At 39.5% G+C, this 20,512-nt stretch overlaps 2 protein-coding genes across 4 annotated transcripts; one reads left to right on the top strand and one right to left on the bottom strand.

The window, feature by feature from the left end:
- Window positions 1–200: 200 nt before the first annotated feature.
- Window positions 201–9,831, bottom strand: si:ch211-188c16.1 (uncharacterized protein LOC562677 homolog). Of its 3 annotated transcripts, XM_034215403.1 has the most exons (20): window positions 9,666–9,831; window positions 7,809–8,739; window positions 7,507–7,695; window positions 6,720–7,263; window positions 6,527–6,642; window positions 6,415–6,437; window positions 6,265–6,305; window positions 6,125–6,175; window positions 5,800–5,932; window positions 5,441–5,600; window positions 5,056–5,179; window positions 4,894–4,925; window positions 3,362–3,425; window positions 3,161–3,198; window positions 2,898–2,961; window positions 1,228–1,326; window positions 1,080–1,093; window positions 793–826; window positions 567–657; window positions 201–479 (listed from the first exon to the last, which is right to left on the bottom strand). In XM_034215403.1, exons 1-19 carry the CDS (start codon window positions 9,672–9,674, stop codon window positions 588–590), a joined length of 2,736 nt encoding a protein of 911 aa, XP_034071294.1. In that variant the 5' UTR covers window positions 9,675–9,831; the 3' UTR covers window positions 201–479; window positions 567–587. The 3 variants fall into 3 exon arrangements, 2 of the variants coding, with proteins under 2 accessions (XP_034071294.1, XP_034071297.1); XR_004568860.1 differs by lacking the exon at window positions 1,080–1,093; XM_034215406.1 differs by lacking the exon at window positions 6,125–6,175.
- A 399-nt stretch (window positions 9,832–10,230) lies between these two features.
- On the top strand, window positions 10,231–20,403 carry c8a (complement component 8, alpha polypeptide). The gene is made up of 11 exons (XM_034215233.1): window positions 10,231–10,442; window positions 10,561–10,669; window positions 16,257–16,404; window positions 16,505–16,652; window positions 17,141–17,330; window positions 17,427–17,609; window positions 18,236–18,476; window positions 18,572–18,703; window positions 18,816–18,973; window positions 19,131–19,356; window positions 20,191–20,403. Exons 1-11 carry the CDS (start codon window positions 10,291–10,293, stop codon window positions 20,340–20,342), a joined length of 1,839 nt encoding a protein of 612 aa, XP_034071124.1. The 5' UTR covers window positions 10,231–10,290; the 3' UTR covers window positions 20,343–20,403.
- The last annotated feature ends 109 nt before the right edge of the window (window positions 20,404–20,512 follow it).

Below are 20,512 nucleotides of genomic sequence, written 5' to 3'. Positions count from 1 at the left end.
CCGCAGACCTTATTTCAGCAATCAAACCAAAAACCTATTTAAAAATACATTGATTTTTAGAGAAAATGGAACCAAGAGTGCAAGGAAGCTAACTCATTTCCATGTTCCAGGACTCGTGCAGGTGTACAGGAGCACTTAATGCATTGGATTTATCCAGCAGTCTGTTTCAATGAGGGTAAAAATGTAATCAAAAGCGTGAATCAATAGCACATTTTTAATTGGATGTAACAAACAAAACAAGAAATCAAAATGCAAAGAACACATTTACAAATAAATCCGTAAATGTACAAGTGAGGAGTTACTTTATGTCATCACTCTTTGGATGAAGTGCAATGATTCAATTTGTGGATTAATAACAGTTACAAGATAACTGAAGAACATATTGTGAAAGATCCAAGGTAAACTCAACAAAAACGTGTGATAAGAATTATAATACAGTAACATCAGCAGCTCCATTCACGATCGTTTCTTTTTCTCCACTGCAGAGGAAACACATATTTAAAAAAAATATGAATCATGGTACCACATTTCTTAAGTGAATTATATATTTTGAGTTTTATACATTCCTTCATTTGGCGATGTGGTACTCAGAAGGCGTCCGCATACAGCAGAGGGGGAGAAAGGATCTCCAGCTCTGTGAAGTCAACCTCCTGTTCCCTGTCAGACCAAAACATGAAGGGTCGTCAGAGTTCACCAGGAGAATGCCAAACCTCCCGAAGAATTGTCTGCGCTCCTTTGGGAAAATCTACAAGCTTCATTTTGCTGATAAGAAGGAAAGCCGTCAACACTTACGGATACGGAGGCTCCTCGACAGCACACAATAAGTCTGGGTAAAAAGAGGAGCAGATACAAAATGGCACGTTAACTTTGAACCGCGCCGCAGCACGTCTCCCGGTTACAGGAGTCAGATAAATGTCCTCCTGCAAGATATTTTCCATTACAGGCAGGACGCCAACCTGACTGTGGAGCCCTCAAAGAGATGTCTAAGTACCCCGCACTTAGCTGCACCAATATCAGTGAGAGTGACACGAGTGGTGACAAACAGAAGGGTCATGGAACAAATTCAACTCTGAACTTACGTGGTGGCTCAGCACTTTGCACAGGATAGAAGGGATAAAAAGGAAAATATATTTTGAGAAAATATTTTTGATATTAACGATGTTGTTGGTTGCAGATTTTGATGACTTTTAAGATATTGTTGAGGTCATGAATATGAGAATACTGTACTTTGTAGGGGTCACTCCGCTGCCATCAGGAATGTCATCAAATTCCTCTTTGCTGTGTTGAAAGAAGATGGCTAGTTTCTGCAGGGCGTCATGTCTCGTCCTTAGGGTGAAAGACAAGAAAGTGATAGGACTTGTATAACTATTTGCATACTCATTAGTAGCCTATAGGGGGCATGGCACACCTATACATTATATCACAATCCAATACAGTGACCTGAAAAAAAGTCACCCTACTTTATATATTTAGAAGATTTGTTATATTATTAATCATAGAAAATATATAGTGTCACTATAACAATATAGACTAATCAATTTAACAGGGTATGGAAGTATTTGTTTGAGGCACTATAGGACTTCAAAAATATAATTGATAATTTTTCAAGCAAACATTTTAAACATCTGCTGGTTTCAGCTTTTCAAATGTGCCGATATCCTGCTTATTTTTCTAATTTGTTTCCGATTCTGACTGGGGGGTTTTATTTGAACACATTAACTTCTTATTATATTATTGGAATGGAATTAACTATGAAACATATCTTTTAACTTTTATTAATAGAAAAATAACTTATAAGAACTGTGGAGGCTATTTTTATATAACATTAGAAAGACTGATTCTTACATTATAAGCTTATTGTGCTCATTTATGTGGCTGTGACTTTGGAATAAATAGACTCAATCACCCCCCCCCCCCCAAGTTTTGATGGGGAGGACAGGAACGAAGGGAAAAGTCACATGAGAAAGTGTTTAGCTTGCAATATTGAAAGTAGCAAGGTCAGGTGCAGAGACTGAGAGAACACAAAGACGTAGTCAGAACAGCACATCGCACCGGCCTTGAATTGTATGGGAGCCGCCCAAGCAAAGCTAGGAAGCAGCATTATGGTTTTCCACTATATCTGAAGAAACGATAGCGAAAACAAATGACATATGATAGAGACAGAGTAGGGAGTTCGCCAGCCGGCCGAATGATGATTGGAGGATCGTGTTGCCAAGAGACTCTTGTCTGAGTCTGCGCACCAACCAAAGAGAACCAAGTGTAAACCGCGGTATCTCTTCATCTAGTCTTGACCCATCATAAAGGTATGGGCAACGCCCTGTGTAATAAAATGTATTGTCGCACGAGGTTCGAGGCTCTTTACGGATATGGTGGTTACAGATTACAGCTTTGCTGCCTGTGATTTCCAAGACGTGACAAGTCCTTGGCCAAGTGATATATATTTTGCTCTCTTTACAATAAATAGTTAAACCTAGAAGTTGTCTGTCTTTTCTGGAATTCTGAACCCAACAAAACCCTCTGAACTCTACCACCAACCCCCTTCAACTGGGGGACATAGAACAATCAAAAACCTTTCGGTGTAATTTACACAGCATGTTTCATCTTTAAAAAGGTAAAACACCCCCTCCCGAAATATGACTCGTAGCTAGAGTTTTTCATGAGTTTCAAAGGGTTTGATATTTTTAGGGGAAATTACAGAATATATTAATCACCTTTTTATTATTGTGTTAAATAAAAGTCCCATGTTGAGAACAGCATTTTGTTTTTATATGGTGAAATACATTATGTACACACTCGCTGCCTTAGGAAGAGGGGGGTGTAGAAAGATTAACGTATACATTGTTAGGCAAAACAAACATGCCAAGGTATCTGCTTTGACACCTGTGTGTGAGACTCACTGTGTGTGTAGGTCCTCCAGGTTGGCATCGCTCAGAGTGTGATGGGCGCTCACATAGTCGCATACTGTCAAAGGGAACACATGAAGGGCGGGGGGGGAGGTAAAGGAGAGAGGGAGCCACATGGTAAATGTACATCAGGAGGCATGTTACAGTCTGCCATACATCAAATAAAACAACCACAGGCAGAGCTTCCATTTCCCTTAAAACCAGAAGGTTGAGAAACCCATGTTCTGTTCTCATGTTTTCATATAAAATGTACTCACACGTCTCAGGCAGTGGGACCGTCTGATGGGGAAAGGAACTATGCAGGAAGAAGAGGAAGAAAAATACCCGCCACATGAACTCAATCCCATCTTTCAAAGGGAATTACTTAAAGGCACTCTGATGTGGTCAATGGTTTCCGTCCTTCTTAGAAAACACTGATTCAAAAGCAACTTTACACCACAGTAGAGGACATTACTTACTGGCTCTCATTGACGGGGGAGATGGTCTCGTCTTCACATGCCCACTCCTCACTGTCATCTGTGACTGTGGGAAACACATTAGTTTGGTGTGAATACTGATGATCGATGTAAGGCAGGGTAGAAACTAAAAACCCCAGCTGACATGGAACTCCTTCACAATCATAAAACAACACACGGCTGTCAAGCTGAAGGAAACTACACTAACTAAGTCATTAAGGCCAAGTATTGTGTTGCGCTGGTCTGGTCTGGTAGTATCCAGTATCCTCTGTGTAACTGTTCTCCATCATTCAACAGTCCATACATGAAATAAAGCGGTTAACTTGATGTATTTATAAGGATACAGTGCTTTTGAGATGTTGAAGTAGCTAATGTAAAAGTAGGGTTAGAGGTGACCGCACAAGCTGTCAAATATTAACTGAATCATAAAGCCTGAAGGGAAAGCTAGGATGTGTTGAAGTAGGGTTGTGAGAGGTACTTATCTGTAGTCACTGTTTTACCTATGGTGGTCAGCACACCCCGGTTTCAAAAAGCAGACAAAAGTACAACTTATTTTAGTCCCCTAAAGGAAAAGTCTACCTATGTAAAAGGATACGTGTAGCTACAGGACGTTAAGAACATGTTCACCACTTTGCTTGCCGTCAGATAGCTTTACAGTTTATGTCCATGCTCTCTCGAAAGCCAGCAGACCCCGTTGACGGAAACACTTACTTTACCTTTCCAGACTTGAAAGTTGACTCTAGCGGTTAGTCTCGGTTATTGTGTGACTTTAGGTGTTCTTTAAGACTAAGACCAAGTTCAGATGAACCAACATCATGTAATTACATACATTAACTAAGCGATCAAGGCAGCAGCAGACCAGGAACTTCTGTGTTCTAGAGGGGAAATTACACTCTTTTGTCAAAGGAGACTGGTGGCTTTGGAGAGAGAACACATAACAGCTTCAGTTCCCCCACCAGAAAGAGCGATAAGTCGAGCGGTGAAAATAGTTACAGTATATCGCATACACTAAAACTGATATCGATTTCTTTATTTGGCAGCCTTTTTTTAGAAAGTTAAAATACATTTTGCTTTCCCCTAGAGGAGGTTAGGTCCACCCCCCACCTAAAACATGTTCACATGGATAGGATACTAAATACATTTGCACACTTTTTAATATACGGTGGCCTATGTCCATATGTTTCTGTTTTGGTGGTCGTGCCACAACCGTGTACAAGTCATAGGTGCGCTAGAAAATAGCACCACACCTCTGCAATGTGTGAAAACAAGAGCCTTTACAGCATGTTTTGAAATTGAAGTTGCGTTGGTGTTTGTATGTTGGTTGTTGACGGCAGTGTGTGCCCCCCCCGTGGTAAATGATTTCCCCCCCATTCAATGTGTTCTAGAGCCGACCCTGATCCTGTGTCATATTCCGAGTCCAAACTACAGTAGGGGTGTCTTCTGTAGGAAATGCACTGAATATGGAAAGTACCTCATACTTAAACGATGTCAAATATCCCTTCAATATTTGTGTTTGTGCAGAGGCTTATACTTACAACTGCTTGTTAGTACAAGGTGACCAGATGATCTGCAAAACAAAGAAAATAGTTATTAGACATATATCATGACACAACCCCACGCTGATATACTTGTGAGAATCGGCTGGTTACAAATCTTTTTAGAAGCGAAAGCATTTTTATCAGCGCAGTATCCAGCACCTGCTCCCAATGCTGATTGTGTCTGCTTCCAGGTTGCCTCCTCGTCCAGCTGCTTGGGCCTTCTTACCAAGTTCCAGCATCTCTTTGATATTTAGTTCTACATTCATCACGGAAATATAACCATCTGCAATACCAAGGAAAGAGAAAAAACTGAAACTGTGATGTTCATTTTGAAAAATCTCTTTACTTTTATGTAAAGAAACATGACTTTTAGCCTGCTTTCAGTTCAAGATTCAACTCAAGTTTACACATGCTTAGACTAGTGCAGGTAACATCATGTGACTGAACCTTTTATCAACATCAATGAATCACAATATCTCAAATCCTTGTTTTGAATATTGCGATCTATCGGGGGGGAAAATCAACAGCATGTGTACAAACTCACATTTGTGGTTAGTGTCTCGGGCTAACCATTTGCCTTTGGGGCAGTTGGTGGTGCGAATGATGCCAACAGTGTCTCCTTTCTGAACTGGGAGGTCATTCTTGCGAACCTTGCTAGCCACCATCGCCTTGACGTGGTACATGGCCTCCTCTTCACCGGTCACCTAGAGAGAAACGTTTCAGTAATGTAATACTTTTCATTTACCATCATTGTGATAGTAAAACATTTCTTTAAAATGCAGGATGGAATATGAGCAAGTTAAAAACTGACCATTAAGGGCCTCCCAGAAGCAGTTTAGAAAGCTCTACAAGACTAAAAGTACTAAAGTATTTACTAATCAGTTGAGTATTTGCCTAACTTACTTTGAATTTCTTTTTCATTTCATGTTCCTTCTTCTCCCTCTCTTTTAGCTCCTTTTTCTCCTTCTCCAGTCGCTGCTTTTCCCTCTTCTTCCGTTCTTTATGTTCAGCTGTGTTAGGGCTGTTGCGTTCTTTACTGAAAACAAATCAGACTGTTCAATGGCCTCAAAGAAAACTCATTTTACATAAAGATAACATGTTCCACCTGAATATAAATGGAACCACATTCCAGTAAAAAATAACTGAATTACAAAAACTAAGGTTTTTCCGATGTGTAAACAGAGGGAACAAGTATATGGCTGTATGAGAGGGGATATGTCTGACATACCTGTGGGCATGAATAAAGCTCGGGAGAGAGGGATCTCGTGGCAAACTACCCCTAGCACAGTAAGACAAAAATCAATGGCTGGCCAATTTTTTTAAAGATAAAACACAAGACTTGTACTGTATGTTTAAAAGAATACATACCGTGGATTCCGCTGCCATAAATGATGAGGTGCCTCCTCTTTCTGAAAATAAAAGATTATTTTTGATTTGCCACATATTGTTCTTCATAAACATAATCAATAAAAAGATGATTAAATGCTCATTTAAAATGTATTTAAGAAAAGGAGTTACCGTCGCACGGTTAACGTATGGATCTGTAAAAATGATGAACAAACAAGTTAAACAGGGAGAATAATGAGCACTTCTATCAGGAAGAAATACCGTAATAAGTGAACATTCTTACTCTTCAGTCCCGCTTTACGTTTGCGCGAGTTCTGGCCGAAGCTGAATTTGTTGATGTTCTCGACATCCTCGTACACATTATCGCACGCTTCATAGTAACTGTCCTGTGAAGATACACTAGAGGAAGCAAAACAACCAGATTGAACGAACAGGAAATGTTATCAGTATGTGATTGAAAGTAGAATAAAACTCACTCGGGATGTGGTTGACTCCCATCATACAATGCGGCGTGGTTACTATTGACTGTTTCCTGCACAGCAGAGTTTGACTCAGCATCTCCCGGATCAGTCTTGTCAGCTTTAGTGCTTGAAAGAGGATCCACGATCACCTCCTCGCTCTGAGACCACTGCTCTGACACGGCAGACTCTGGGAACTCTGGGAGGTTTATTGGTTCAGGGAAGCTGGCCGGATCAAGGGGCATTATGTTTAGATTGCCGAGGTTCAGATCTTGGACGTCGGTGCTCATAAAGGGCTCTACAGCATCGCACATTAATAATTGAGTTTGTGGATCCTCGTAATCGACGACCCCAAAGTCATCTGGGACAGGAAGTTCAATGCTGACTAAGTCGAAGGCCTCCAGTTCTAGCGCAGAAATGTCAACAGCTTCACCGTCTGCCATTTCAATCTCAGAAATGTCAAAGTCTGGAAACTCTGGAGCGTCGAGCACAGACTGGGAGATGGATGGGTGCTTGGCCTTTGGCTCTGCGCTTGGTGCTTGGCTCAGACCTGGTGACACCTCTATAATAAGAAACCAAGATCAGCATTTGAACAGATGTTCAGCCTAACCACAAGAAAGTATAATGTAAACCGCAGCACTGAATACACACAGTGAGCGATGTCAAAGTGAAATCAAACTTTTTGCCAATATAGTCTTCAGTCCGTCAGCCACAAAAGAGGGGTTGGGGGAAATCATATTAAAATGAAGCACAGCTACTGAAATGGAGAAGAAAAAGAAACAGAAATGAAGAAAAGTTAACAAACCGTTAACTGTGGGTCGATGGTAACAGCTGAGATCCACAAATTGAGGTCTGGGGGGCTTTTTGGGCAATGGACCCAGTGACATCGAGTCAGGCAGAGGCTCATTTCGAGGGGCAAGGGTTGGATGAGGTTCACCAGTCTTGACATGGGGAAGAGTTGTATCTCTGCCAAACTGCTTATTTCTAGCATACTCTAGCCATTGGGAAAGACAACATCACAAACACATTAGATATCTTATCGAAAAACTAGTATAGGATGACATGGGTGTCTGACATGGACAAAAAATGGTTCTGAATGTAACTTACTGTGTGGTGTGTAGTCTGCTTTGAAGAACGGCCGGGCCGATAGGCAAGCCAGGTGTGGAAGATAGACGGGAGAGGGTATGGGTAGTTTAGATTCCACCAAGTTATTTGGCGGCGAAGAAAACGCCTCGTCTCTCGAGACGTGGTCAGGGGACCGCCAGCTCTTAGCTTTAACAGAGATCAACATCTGCTTGCGTGAAAACTTCTTCTTGGCTTTCTCCAAGGTGCTCATAAATTTATTTTCGGAGTCGACAGTTGACTCTGCAGTAGGATGGGTGATTGGGATATCGGGGCTAGACAGGGGGTACTCTGCGGGTGATTGGTCACTTGGGCAGGAAAGCCCATCTTCTATGGTGTGTCTTTCCAAGGAGGGCAACTCACCAGGAGCACTGGAGGGTCTGATGGTCAAATCAGCATACGTAGGCTCATTTCCATTTTCTGCACTGATCTTTGAAGCTTTAGTTGACTTGAAAGGAAGCAGCAAACCTTTCTTCTTGATTTTTGTTTGTGGCAGGACTTCTGTCTCTGGCTCTGGTTCCAGTTTGTGCTCCTTTTTGACCGGCGGTTCTGTCTTTTTCTCTTTCGCATGCAGGAGAGGAAGCACCAGAGCCATGTGTCTGTCTTTGATGGAATGCCTTATTGTTGCCTCTCCATTAGTCGGCTGGGATGAGGGGGAGGTCTGCTGAGGCTGTGGTGGAAAGGATATCGGTCGCTTACCTCCAGATGCCCGCAGCCCATCTCTGAATATGACCCGGGGAACTGGGGGCTTGTTTTCCACAGCAATATTAATACTGCTGACCAAAGAGCTGAAGTGTCCTCCGGAAGGTGGAAGGTATTTGGGTTTCTCTGCAACAGGTGGGCGACTAGCTCTGGATTGAGCCAAGAGGGCCTCTTCCTGAAACTTGGCCCTCAGAGCTTTGAAACCGCTCAGTCCCTCCATTGGAAAAAAAGAATCATGAATAATTAGATTAATAGAAATATGACTACTTTCACAGGAAATGTACTTAAATTATTATTTATGGTAGCAAACCCCAATGCTGGCACAACACCATTTAAGGGTTGGTTTACCAAAATTACGAAAAACATCTCACATAATTACTTAGTTTTGGATTTACATGATGGGGTTTTTGAAAGATCTCTCCATGATTTCTGCCTTTAACCCAATATAATGTACAAAATAATAAAAAACAACAATGGAAATAAGTATAAATATATTTTAAAAAGACAGGAAAGGTGATCTGTATGTGCGTGCATGTATGGGGATGATTCTAAACTGAATATGTTTAGGGTTTAAACAGTTAGGTGGATAGAACAAGACTAATACATTGACTTAATAAGGAAACAATTAAACCACAATCATTACCATTTTATATATTAATTATTATGTTACCTTGAATTTCTGAAGAAAACTTGCCTCCATTGTAAACAAAGAACCAAAGAACAGAGGAAAGAACACTTGTAAATCAAGGTTTTGATTGATTTTTCTTCTTTTGTTAAAGGCAGCCCACATTTATCTTATATTTCTCCATATTTAAATGTTATTCTAAAAGAATATGATGCTGTTGATTTTCTAATGCGATATTTTTAAATACTGTAAGCACCACAAAATAAATTGTATTTGCAGCCATCGTTTGGGAATGGAGACCGATATCTCTGAGATAGGTGTCTGAGAATCTGGGCCAATAAACCCCAAACTATCTGTTGATTAAAGCTAGACACCACTAGAAGTGAATGATACATTGTTTTGTAATGTGCGTGAACCAACATGCGGTAACAGTTAGCCCATACCATGGTATGCTTCTTAAATGAAGCTATCTTTGAACGTTGTTCGAGTAAATTCACTCTATCTTTAAAAGTCACCTCTTCCATTGTAGCTCGTTCTGTGCATCCCTGTTCAGCTTTTCACCGTTGGAAAGCGGTCAAAAATGAGGTAACGTGGAAGCTGTCGGCTTCGTTGATAAATCATGAGAAGAAACAAACAGGCAGCTAAAACAAACAATTTGAAAGCAACGCCGTGAGACGCACCTGAGACGTACCTGCTGCGCGTGACCTAATGACGTGCGCGTTCGTGCCGTTTAATTGAGCAATCAGAACTCGACGTCAGGTAGTTGCGCAAAGAGGCAGAGCCACTGTTTTTTCTTTTTTTAATAATAGTATTATCAATACAAATAATCATGAAAATAATAATCTAATTTAAAACAAAAATGATATTCTTTACTGCAGATATTGTAAAAAGGAAAACGTTTGTGTAAGTTTGAGGTGTATTAAATAGTTTTGCTGTTGTTAGCCTACATCAAAAGTGTATATTTTGTTCATATTGGGACGCCATGTTCTGGCTTTATTTAAGTGTTTTCTGGGGTTATAGATTAATACAAAAAAACATTCCCAACTGTTGTAAGAGCACATGTTTACTCTTCATCAATCATTCACTGTGGTTGGTCAAGACTGCAGTGAAGAGAAGTCACATTACAACGGCTGTTTTGGGATGTGGTATTTGAATCCTAAGGACTATCTACTCATTTTCAGCATGGAGAGATATTTGAATTTACTCCTGACTTTATGCACGCTGCATCTTGCTTTACATTTGAGCCCAGCTGTGAGTGCATCCAGGACGCCATGGACAACTGCTGATGAAAGGTGCAGTATTCCTCCCTTTAATATATCTTTCACTTGCTTACATCTTGGTAGTGGTTGAATATATTCCATGGATATAAGAGGAGGAACTGAGATAATAAAAGTGCTTTTGGGGTGACAGTTTGGCTGTGGCAAGGAGTGCCAGAGCTGTCAACAAACCAAATCCCATCAACTGTAAACTCGGGAGATGGTCATCCTGGACTCCATGTAACTCCTGCACAGAACAAAGGGTAATGTTGTTTTCTCAATACATTAATTAATAAGTCATGCAAAAATGTTGTATAAAAATTGGTATTACATATGCATGTATTACTTGTGCAATACCTGGCAATAGTGAAGCTTGAACTCTAGTGTTGACACAGTTTTCTGTTTGGTAGCTCAGATCAGTAATATTTGGATGAGATGATCAATGGGTCCAAAGGGTGAAATTATTATCCTAAAACAGCACATCTGCTCTAATAAGGTCAATAAAAGTCGGCCTTAATTTTACAATGCTGCTCCAAAATTTGAAGCTGCCAGAACCCATTGTACATTAAAGTAGCAACTATGAGTCGATACCTTTATATATACAGTCTATGGTCGATACACGGGGGAAAAAAAATTGCAAACTCATTTATATGGAAGCAAACAAGAGACAGAAGTATTTGAATTGTATTAGACACCGAATTTATAACATTGAAAATAATTACTTTGAAAATCATGTATCTAAATGTTTTTGCTCCGAATTTACCTATGTGAAATAAAAATGTAAAAATTCAAGTGAAAAAAATTCGAATGTTCAAATTCAGATCCCAAAAATTCGACGTCAAAAAATTCGATGTATACAATTCGATGTCCAAAATTGCGATGCAGCATCATCCGGGCTACGCAGACAGGATAAGCAATCGAGCCCTAATGCAACTCCGACTTCTGGCCTATCAGAGCACGGATTTGTCAGTCATGTGATCACAACAATCCGGGAGAAAAATGACGGAGAACAGCGGGGCTCGCCGCTCGGGTAAGTAGTCAGTTTGTGCTCTTTATTTTACAAGCAGTGAGGGCTCGACAGCATTTGTATCTTACATTAGCTAAATGAGTGAAGTATCCTTGTGCCTTGCTGTTAGCAAGCTCCGTTACCATTAATTGAAGTGAATCACAACGTGTGTGTGTGTGGGTTGGTTGGTTGGGGGTGACGGTTTGCAAAGTAATGTAACGATCACTTCGGTTAGATAAGTCAAGTAGACCATGCTACACTATACGAAATACTCTCTTACAAAAGCCCTGCATTTAAACATGTTAATGTTACTTTAGTAAAAGTATGCTAGTATAATTAGGAAAGTGTTGTTAAAGTAGACACAAGTTATACTATTATATTATATCATTTGATTTATTGTTATTACCGATGCACGAGTTGACTTAACTGTTGTAGTTGGAGCTCATTTGAACAATGAGCTAACTAATTCTTACTTTCATAATGGTGTAATGTGCCAACTATTTTCTACATTAATAGATGAAGGTCTGGTTTGTTCAAACTCTCAAAATAGTAGGACCAGAGCCCGAGAGACTCTAGGGCTGAGTAGGACATGCTGTCATAATTAGTCCGAAGTGACACCTTTACAATGTTAAAGCTGTTAGATAAATGTAGTGACGTAAAAACTAAAGTATTCAAGATAGTGTAGTGGAAAAGAGATGTTTTTTTTTTTTTTAAATGTTACCAAAACAAAATCTCTTGTTTTGGACTGACAGCAATGATTCAAGAAATAGTAGATAAATAAATACACACACATCAATGTGTTGTGGATGGAACCCAACAAATGGTGCTCTTACCTGTGATGCCTCCTCCACACATTATAACCAGACTGTATCATTCAAACTATAAGTAACAGTTCTAGCTACTTGACTTCACACAAACAATTCAAAAGACAAAATCAACACAATTTATTGAAAGACCAATCTTTATTTCTCTCCTTTTGTTTGTGTTATTAAACCCTGTCAATCTAAAAAACTGAGCAACTCAACAGTTAACTTTATATTTATTATTGTCCAAAGCATCTATTACACTATTTGTTCCCCTCTCATATTCACAGGATGGATGATTAGAGACTTTGGGGGAGACCTCAGCTTTATGAACGTCCTGTCTGTTGGTTTGGCCGGAGAGGGCTGAGGGTCTTTCCCTGCGAGGAGTCCTCCTCGCAGGGAAAGACCCTGCAGGCCTGAGGGAGGAGGACTTACACCAGCTGCACCTACAGAACTTAGCCCATGCTGGGCATAGCTGTTACCACCTGCACAGGCCTGTCAATTAACAGATTAACATTTAGTGTAACTTATGTATATTATTTCGTTTTTATTTAAAAAAAATGGTGATGGTTCATGCTTGATAACTTTTAGTTCACATTTCAATAAATTGTATTTGCACTCCTTTTGTCCGTTATTCTTGCTGAAAATGTTAGATTACACATTCACATCTGAATGAAGATTGGCACCATTTATTTATGACGTTCCAAACTCGGCGGCACAAGGCACAAGTGATGTGAAGCTCAGAAAGTGAGGCAAATGCATTTGATCAGCTGACTTTCTTTTTTTTGCCAAACTTTATAGGCCTGACAATAATCACACTGTCTCTGAGGTGCAACGTAAAACACAAAACAACACAAATGAAGTTCCTGTTAGACTAGAAAACTAGTCAGTGTGCAGGTCTTTGTGTTACAATATAAGTGTCTCTTAGTGAATGTCCTGTACTGCTCTTAAATCTCATCACATCAGCTTCTCCTTTCCCTCTTGGATGTTCTTCTGGACCCTCAGAGAAAGAGAACATGGTGAAGCAGTCCTGTCTCTCAGGCGTGTCCTTTCCTAACAGAAATATCAAAAAACATATTATTGCAGAGCAAGTGTGTTATTTAAGAAAGAGGTGTGTTTGTTTGTTCATAAATATAATGATTTTTTTATTTGAATGTGTTTTTTAAATCCAACAGTGTACTACAAAGATAATCAGATTATGAATAAACCGTTCTAAATTCATCAACATTGAAATAAATGTATTATTAAAATAATATTTAACTGTTATCAAAACTTAGTGCAACTGTTGAAGCTTGCTCTGTCCGGTTGTCTCACTGAAAGACAAAGGGTTGCAGCTCTCACTATGTGATGTTGCTTGGTCAAATGTAAATGTAACCTTTTGCTAAGAAAGTCCACTCAACATCACTGATGTGTAGGGGATCTAGTATTCACTCAGTCATGTTTAATGGCATGTATATCAGTGTATTAGAGTCATTACTTTATGCATTCTTTGTAAAGCATGAAAAAGGTGTACCTTGGAATCTGTGCTGAAGTTCTCTGCTGCTAGGAGTCCAGATATGTCTCTCCTCCTCTGGTCCAGCCTGTCTGGATCACCTTGAGGACACTTTGAACAAACAGATGTAAAGTTACATGCATGGGTTACAGACTTCTTTACATGCAAACTACTTTTTATCTTCTTTTAAAAACAGGTCATAATCTTATTGTTATACTTCAGAAATTGCTGGATATCACAGTCCTTATACTGTATCAGTTTGATTGAGTATTATTGTGTAGGTCCTTTTTATTTTACTGTTACTTTGGATGAGGTTTTCATGAGTCAGTCAAATTAATTTGTTTTCAAATGCCATATTCATATGTATCACACACGTAAGGGTAATACACAAACCTATTGAACAAATACAATGCAATGGATAAGCTTCATTTCCACTGAAGTCACAGATAACGTCATATATCATATTTAAACAAATCATTTCCTTGTCACTAAAGCATTGACTACGCTATTCATCGTCCTTAAATGCAGGCATTACGTTACATGTTCCGTTCTACAGCAACGATAAGGCTGTTTCTCAAGTGTGAGGATAATACAATTAAAAGAGGCATTGGTAATAATATTAAAAACAACAATGTTTGGGTCGTTCGTCGGATAGACGGTTAGCTGCAATAAATAACTCCAGTTCAACAAACCATATTACAATATCTAAGGGAGCGTTATTTCTGGACCATCTTGAAATGTGACGTTCATATTTTAAAGATACACACATTTCATTGTGAGGTTGATTTAATATACACTAAGCCTCTCTTCAACAATACGTTGAAGTTAGCTAGTCTATTTTATGCTATAGTAGAGCATAGCGAATTTAAATGAACCTTAACAATGCATACAGTAACCTAACTAGCAAACTAACTATCTAACGTACAAGGATGACCTTATTTTAGCAACCTCGCTCAGAAGCCTTTTGGTATACAGTAGCATCCCACTTAATGTTTTACACTCTTGGATGCTACGCATAGCATCGTTAGCACAGATGGAGCTACGATTGCTCAAATGCTACCCCAACTCTAAACATTCATTAACGTTAGCTTAATAAAAACACCAGTAACATAACATAAAGTACGCAGGGTTGACTTACCGAAGAAACTGCATTCATGGACGGTCTGTTTCAACCGCAGATAAATCCTATATTTGCAGGACGAATAGTCCACCAGGAACCAACACAACAAACACGGCCGAGTTCAAGTAGTGTTCTCCTCATGCGCTGAGCCGCTGTAGCATCACGGAGCTAACGGAGCTAGCAGAGAGGAGCTAGGAGCAGCAGTCCCGTTGTCATGAAGGGGGAATCTAACTATATACAGAATATGTTTTTGTAGATCCAGGCTAGAAACATGTTCATTTTCTGATGTTAAGTTGGACATTTTAACAAAGGGTCTACGGGAATTGCTCCCATCTGCATCCATCGCCTACAGTTTGCAGCATTGGGCTTCACCGCACTGTCCCGGGATTTGCCGCTTGGCTCTGATAGGCCAGAAGTCGGTTTGATTGCATTAGGGCTCGATTGCTTATCCTGTCTGAGTAGCCCGGATGAGGCTGCATCGCAATTTTTGACGTCGAATTTTACACACCGAATTTTTTGACATCGAATTTTAAACACCAAAATATTTGACGTCGAATTTTTTTCACTTGAATTTTTGGGATCTGAATTTGAACATTCGAATTTTTTTAACTTGAATTTTTACATTTTTATTTCACATAGATAAATTCGGAGCAAAAAAAATTCAGATTCATGATTTTCAAAGTAATTATTTTCAATGCTATAAATTCGGTGTCTAATACAATTCGAATACTTCTGTCTCTTGTTTGCTTCCATACATTTAATTTCAATACATTTGTTACTTGAATGCATTTTTGCTGATTCAGACAAGAAGATTACTACCTCTTATGTCTGTCAATATAAGAAAGCTGGAAACAGAGATAAAACAGATATCCTTATATGTCTAAACAAAATCTGTCTACCAGCTCCATTTCTTGTACGGAATAAACATATCAACCCATTTTAACGCAAGTAACCATTTTTTGCCATTGAAACATGGCAAACATGTCGTTTTCAGCATCCAAAATATGATTATCTCCTGCTTTCTCTGTTTAATATCATATTGGTTTTAGACTGACATAACAAGACACTGAATGACATCATCTTGCTTTGAGAAACTGGAACGGACACATTTAAATTTGTTATGACATTTTATAGACCAAACGATTGAGTAATCTAGAAAATATTTTTGCAGATTGATCAGTAAAGTAACAAAAACCTTATACCAAATATTTTATATAGCTACTTATAGGTAATGTACAAATAATGGGAAACATTTTTTGAATGTATGTTTTAAAGGCAACAGTATGAACAACATGTCATGCCTTAAAATGTGGCATTCTTCTGTGTTTATGCATACTGTATGTCTGTACAGTACACCAATGATGGTACAGTATATAAAGGAATGAACATGGGGGATTTTGATGCTAACTAATGTGTGGCTCTGTTTTAGGTCCGTTTCAGACACATAGAGAAGCCCTCTCAGTTTGGTGGCACCGAGTGCTTTGAGACACTCTGGGACAAGTTGGCATGTCCCACAGTGACAACTCAGTGTATGTTGACAGATTACTGCGGAGAGAGCTTCACCTGCAACGAAACAGGCCAGTCCCTCCAACGCAACATATTATTGTTAAGAAGAAGATGCTTTTTATGTTTGCGTGTGCATCCAGTATAAGTAAATCTGTGTTTCTGTGTATCCAGGGCGTTGCATCAGCCAGTCCCTTCGCTGCAATGGAGAGTTGGACTGCGAGGGCTTTTCTGACGAAGACAACTGTGAAGAAATCAGGCGGAGAGAGGACAAATGTTCAACCTTTCTACCCATCCCTGGGGCTGAACGTGGCACTCAGGGGTAAATAATGCATATAATGGTGTTATTATTCTCTTTAGGTTTTATATCAAAAAGGAAGAACATTTATTTCTACTGTAGCATTGCAAATGACTTACTAAGACAGTTGTAACAAATTATAAGAACATACAGCATCAGGATAAATACATCGTCAACACAATATCTTCCTCTCTCAAATTGCTTAAAAACATCCTAAATCTACATAGTTAGAATGACGCCAATATTCATACAAATGTGTCCCATTTAAACTTCAATCTTGGAGAGCTATTCTATTAGGCGAGAGTTAAAGGTGTGTTTTTGGGTCTTACTTCCCACAGATCAATTTTTTTCTCAGTTTGTAATACTTCAAATGCAAGGGCCTTCACCCGTGGGCCATCTTCATTGGAATATCTCATTTGACATTAGAACGTAATCTAACACACATGTATTTCAATTCAAATCTTTCGACATATCACTTTACTGACTGATTTAAATTACTTCTATGTCTACAGCTACAACAGCTTGACTGGAGGCTTTGTGGATCATGTACTTGACCCAATGTACTTTGGTGGAAAGTGTGAATATGTCTATAATGGTGAATGGAGGAAATTCCTTTACGACGCATTCTGTGAGAACCTGCACTACAATGAAGACGAGAAGAACTACAGGAAACCTTACAACTACCATACTTACCATTTTGTGGTATTGTAATGTTGTTACTTTTTTGGGGTGTCTTTAATAAATGAATAAATGAACTAAGACATTTTGATTTTGACAAGACGGTTGTATTGATTTTAGGCTCACGCTATGTCAGAGGGTTCTCATGAATACTATGAAGATATGACGAGCGTCCTGGAAGCAAGAAAAACGATGAGTTCCTCCAACGGTGGATTCACAGTTGGGGTCTATTATGTGGAAGTTGGACTGACTTCAAGTCAAGAATCGGAGTTTCTCAAAAACATAACGCAACATAAAAGCCAGGTATGATCTGTTGACCCAAAGGTTAAAAGCTCTACATGAAGTGCAGTTAACTATTTTGTTTATTTCAAATATATACTATCATTGTGAAATGTTTGAAATCAGGGTTTGCGGATTTCTCAAAGCATTAGCCATTTTGAAAAAATGCTTGTTGGCTTTCTTGGCAAAAGTTAGACAAGAAGATTGATTCCTCTCATGCCTTTCCACTGCTACACAGTGGAAGCTACTGCCAGTAGCAAGTAAGCTTAGCATAGGCAAAAGACTTGAAACAGAGGGAAACCTATAGTCTAGCCTAGTCGTGTCCAAAATGTACATATTCTGCCTACCAGCTTGTTTTTTTAAAGACTGAAATCGAATAAGTTGTCAATTGTGAACTGGTAAGTGGATTTGTTTTGCTTTAGAGTCATAGCTCGATGTTTCCTCCCAGTCTGAATACTGGGTTAAATATCACAATATTGATCTCTCTTCTCATCTTACTGTATTATCCACAATTTTAAATTCCTTTATCCAGTGGTAAGTGTCAAAAGATAGCACATTTTTTGGGGTGTATAAATCATATAAAGTTTATAATTACTAATTCTACCTCTGAAAAGGAAAAGTCTATAAAAAACGTTTTTCTTTGTCCTCAGGAACTAGGGTTCATCAGGCTTTTCTCCAAAGTGCAAACAGCCCACTTCAAAATGAGAAGTAATGAGTTGATGCTTCATGAAGATTTCTACATTTCACTCATGGAGCTCCCGGAGCAGTATGACTTTGGGATGTACTCCCGCTTCTTCAGCACATTTGGCACCCACTATGTCACAGAGGGAACTATGGGAGGAACCCTTGAATACATTGTTGTCGTCAACAAAACGTCCATGGCAAGCTCAAGTACTGTCGGCCCTACAGTTTTTTAATCAATGTCAATTGATAGGAAAGGTACCGTGAAGTAACCTTTATTAAATACTCTTTACTTACTCTTACAGATATTGATGGTACACAAGCTGGGCGATGCTTTGGTGGCTCTATTGGTGTAAGCTATCCTATCGACGGCTCTAATTCAGTAGACTTCAAAGTGGGTGGGAAAGGATGCAAAAAAAAGGGAACATTCAGTGCAGGTAAGTCATCAAAAATCTTTATTTTGAACTGTTTCTATCGACATCTGATATGAAAGATTGTTTCAGTAGAGTGTTATCAAAGCTTTGATTTCTCTCCTCTTTTGAATTGTAGGCAAGGGCTCAGATTCTGCTATAATTGAGGACATTGTTACTCTGGTGAAGGGGGGAAATACCTACAGCAGCAGTGGCCTGTTGGCTATCAGGGACCCTGACACCTACAGGAACTGGGGAGCATCCCTTAAATACAACCCAACACTCATCGAATACGAGGTCACCTGAAATATCATTTGAGATAACACTATCTTACAGAACATACATTATAGTGAATTTATTTGTTCATGATCTCACACTGCTTTTGTGCGTATGCTGTCGTGGTCATATGCATTTTAGTAACTTGTCTACTCTTCCTATCTCTGTCCGTTCATAGACCATGCCAATTTATGAGCTTGTGCGCCTCAGCACGGCTGCCGAACATTCAGGTACGAGACTGGCCAACTTGGAGAGGGGCTTGGATGAGTATCTGCAACAGTTCGACTCGTGCCGCTGCGCCCCATGTAGGCACAATGGCATTCCTGTCCTCAGAGGTACTTCCTGTGTTTGCATCTGTAAGTCCGGCTTCCAGGGAGAGGCCTGTGAAGAGACTCTCAGAGGAGGTGAGAAGTTTTTCATGAGTAAATACAGCAGAGAAAATCACATTACAATCATTTGCTAAAAATAAAGCTTTTTCCTCCAGTTTACAGTCTTTATGTTAAATTAAGCTAACTACTTCATGTGTCCAGGCCTGTTTACATTAACATTGTTCATTAAATGGGTGAGAGAGAGAAAGGCGTTTGACCATGCGACAACCTTCAGGGTTAAACAGTAGAAAAACTGAAGTCCCTTGAATGGCCACTTGAGGCTGGCTCAAAATCTAAAGGCAATCCAATGCACAGGCCCAACTGTACTGCAGAGAAAAACACGTTTCCAGCCGTTTTGGTCTTAATAGCGACTTTTGAAATGGAATGACAAATGTACGCAGAAGGAACATTTTATATTCATTTTCAGTTTTAAATAATATTTAGGCCAGAAGTTTTACATAATTATGGAAAATGCGTCAAGTGACAGGTGGGTGCCATCAAAGGTTGGTCGCCACTTGGGAACTGTCCAGCTGCGTCACTTGGGCATTCATCAGTTCCACCGATCTATTTTATCATGCAATATTTCACTCTCAGGGCAAATAAAGAGGCTTCCAACGGGAGAAATGTTTGTAGACCATTTGATAAATAAACTGGTGCAGCTAAAAAGAAAGAACAACAAAAAAGATCAGCGAGAGCCAGCTGCAATTGTACACTAAAAGGAGTTGTCTGACATTTGATTAAAATGTTGACTTTTTCTAAATGGACCAACTAATAATCATAATTTTTCAAACTATTACCGACATGTTTACATTCTGTATTTGTGTTCTTTTGTTAATCTTGGCTTTAAACCCCTTAATTTCTCATCGAAAGATACCAGGACGGATGGGTCGTGGTCGTGCTGGGGGGCCTGGACAGCATGTGCATCGGGGAGGAAGACTCGGACAAGGACCTGTGATAACCCTGCTCCTGATGGGGGTGGAGCAACCTGCAGAGGCTCCTCCTCTCAGACTCAGTACTGTTGAACTCACTCAGCGTGAAAATCTATGTTTTTTTAATGAATAAAAACTGGTTTTTCACCCTGCTTATCTGTCTGAGCTTTGAATAAAAAGATAAAAATGCATGCCTTTATCAGGACACAGACTATACTAATCTGTATATCAAGGCAGCAATGTTGTGCAGACTTTACCACGTG

The sequence above is a fragment of the Gymnodraco acuticeps genome, unplaced genomic scaffold (genome assembly GCF_902827175.1).
Source record: "Gymnodraco acuticeps unplaced genomic scaffold, fGymAcu1.1, whole genome shotgun sequence".
Lineage (NCBI taxonomy): Eukaryota > Metazoa > Chordata > Actinopteri > Perciformes > Bathydraconidae > Gymnodraco > Gymnodraco acuticeps.
Note: the sequence above shows the minus strand (reverse complement) of the source record. Positions and strands in the feature narration are given on the sequence as shown.

Coding starts and splice junctions, on each gene's coding strand:
- si:ch211-188c16.1 (XM_034215403.1), bottom strand. Junction 3,426..4,893: donor CCTTGTACTAACAAGCAGTT/GTAAGTATAAGC, acceptor TGTTTCCCACAG/TCACAGATGACAGTGAGGAG. Junction 658..792: donor GTCGAGGAGCCTCCGTATCC/GTAAGTGTTGAC, acceptor TTGGTCTGACAG/GGAACAGGAGGTTGACTTCA.
- c8a (XM_034215233.1), top strand. CDS start 10,291: ATGTGGTATTTGAATCCTAAGGACTATCTACTCATTTTCAGCATGGAG. Junction 10,670..16,256: donor ACTCCTGCACAGAACAAAGG/GTAATGTTGTTT, acceptor GCTCTGTTTTAG/GTCCGTTTCAGACACATAGA. Junction 17,331..17,426: donor ACCATACTTACCATTTTGTG/GTATTGTAATGT, acceptor TATTGATTTTAG/GCTCACGCTATGTCAGAGGG.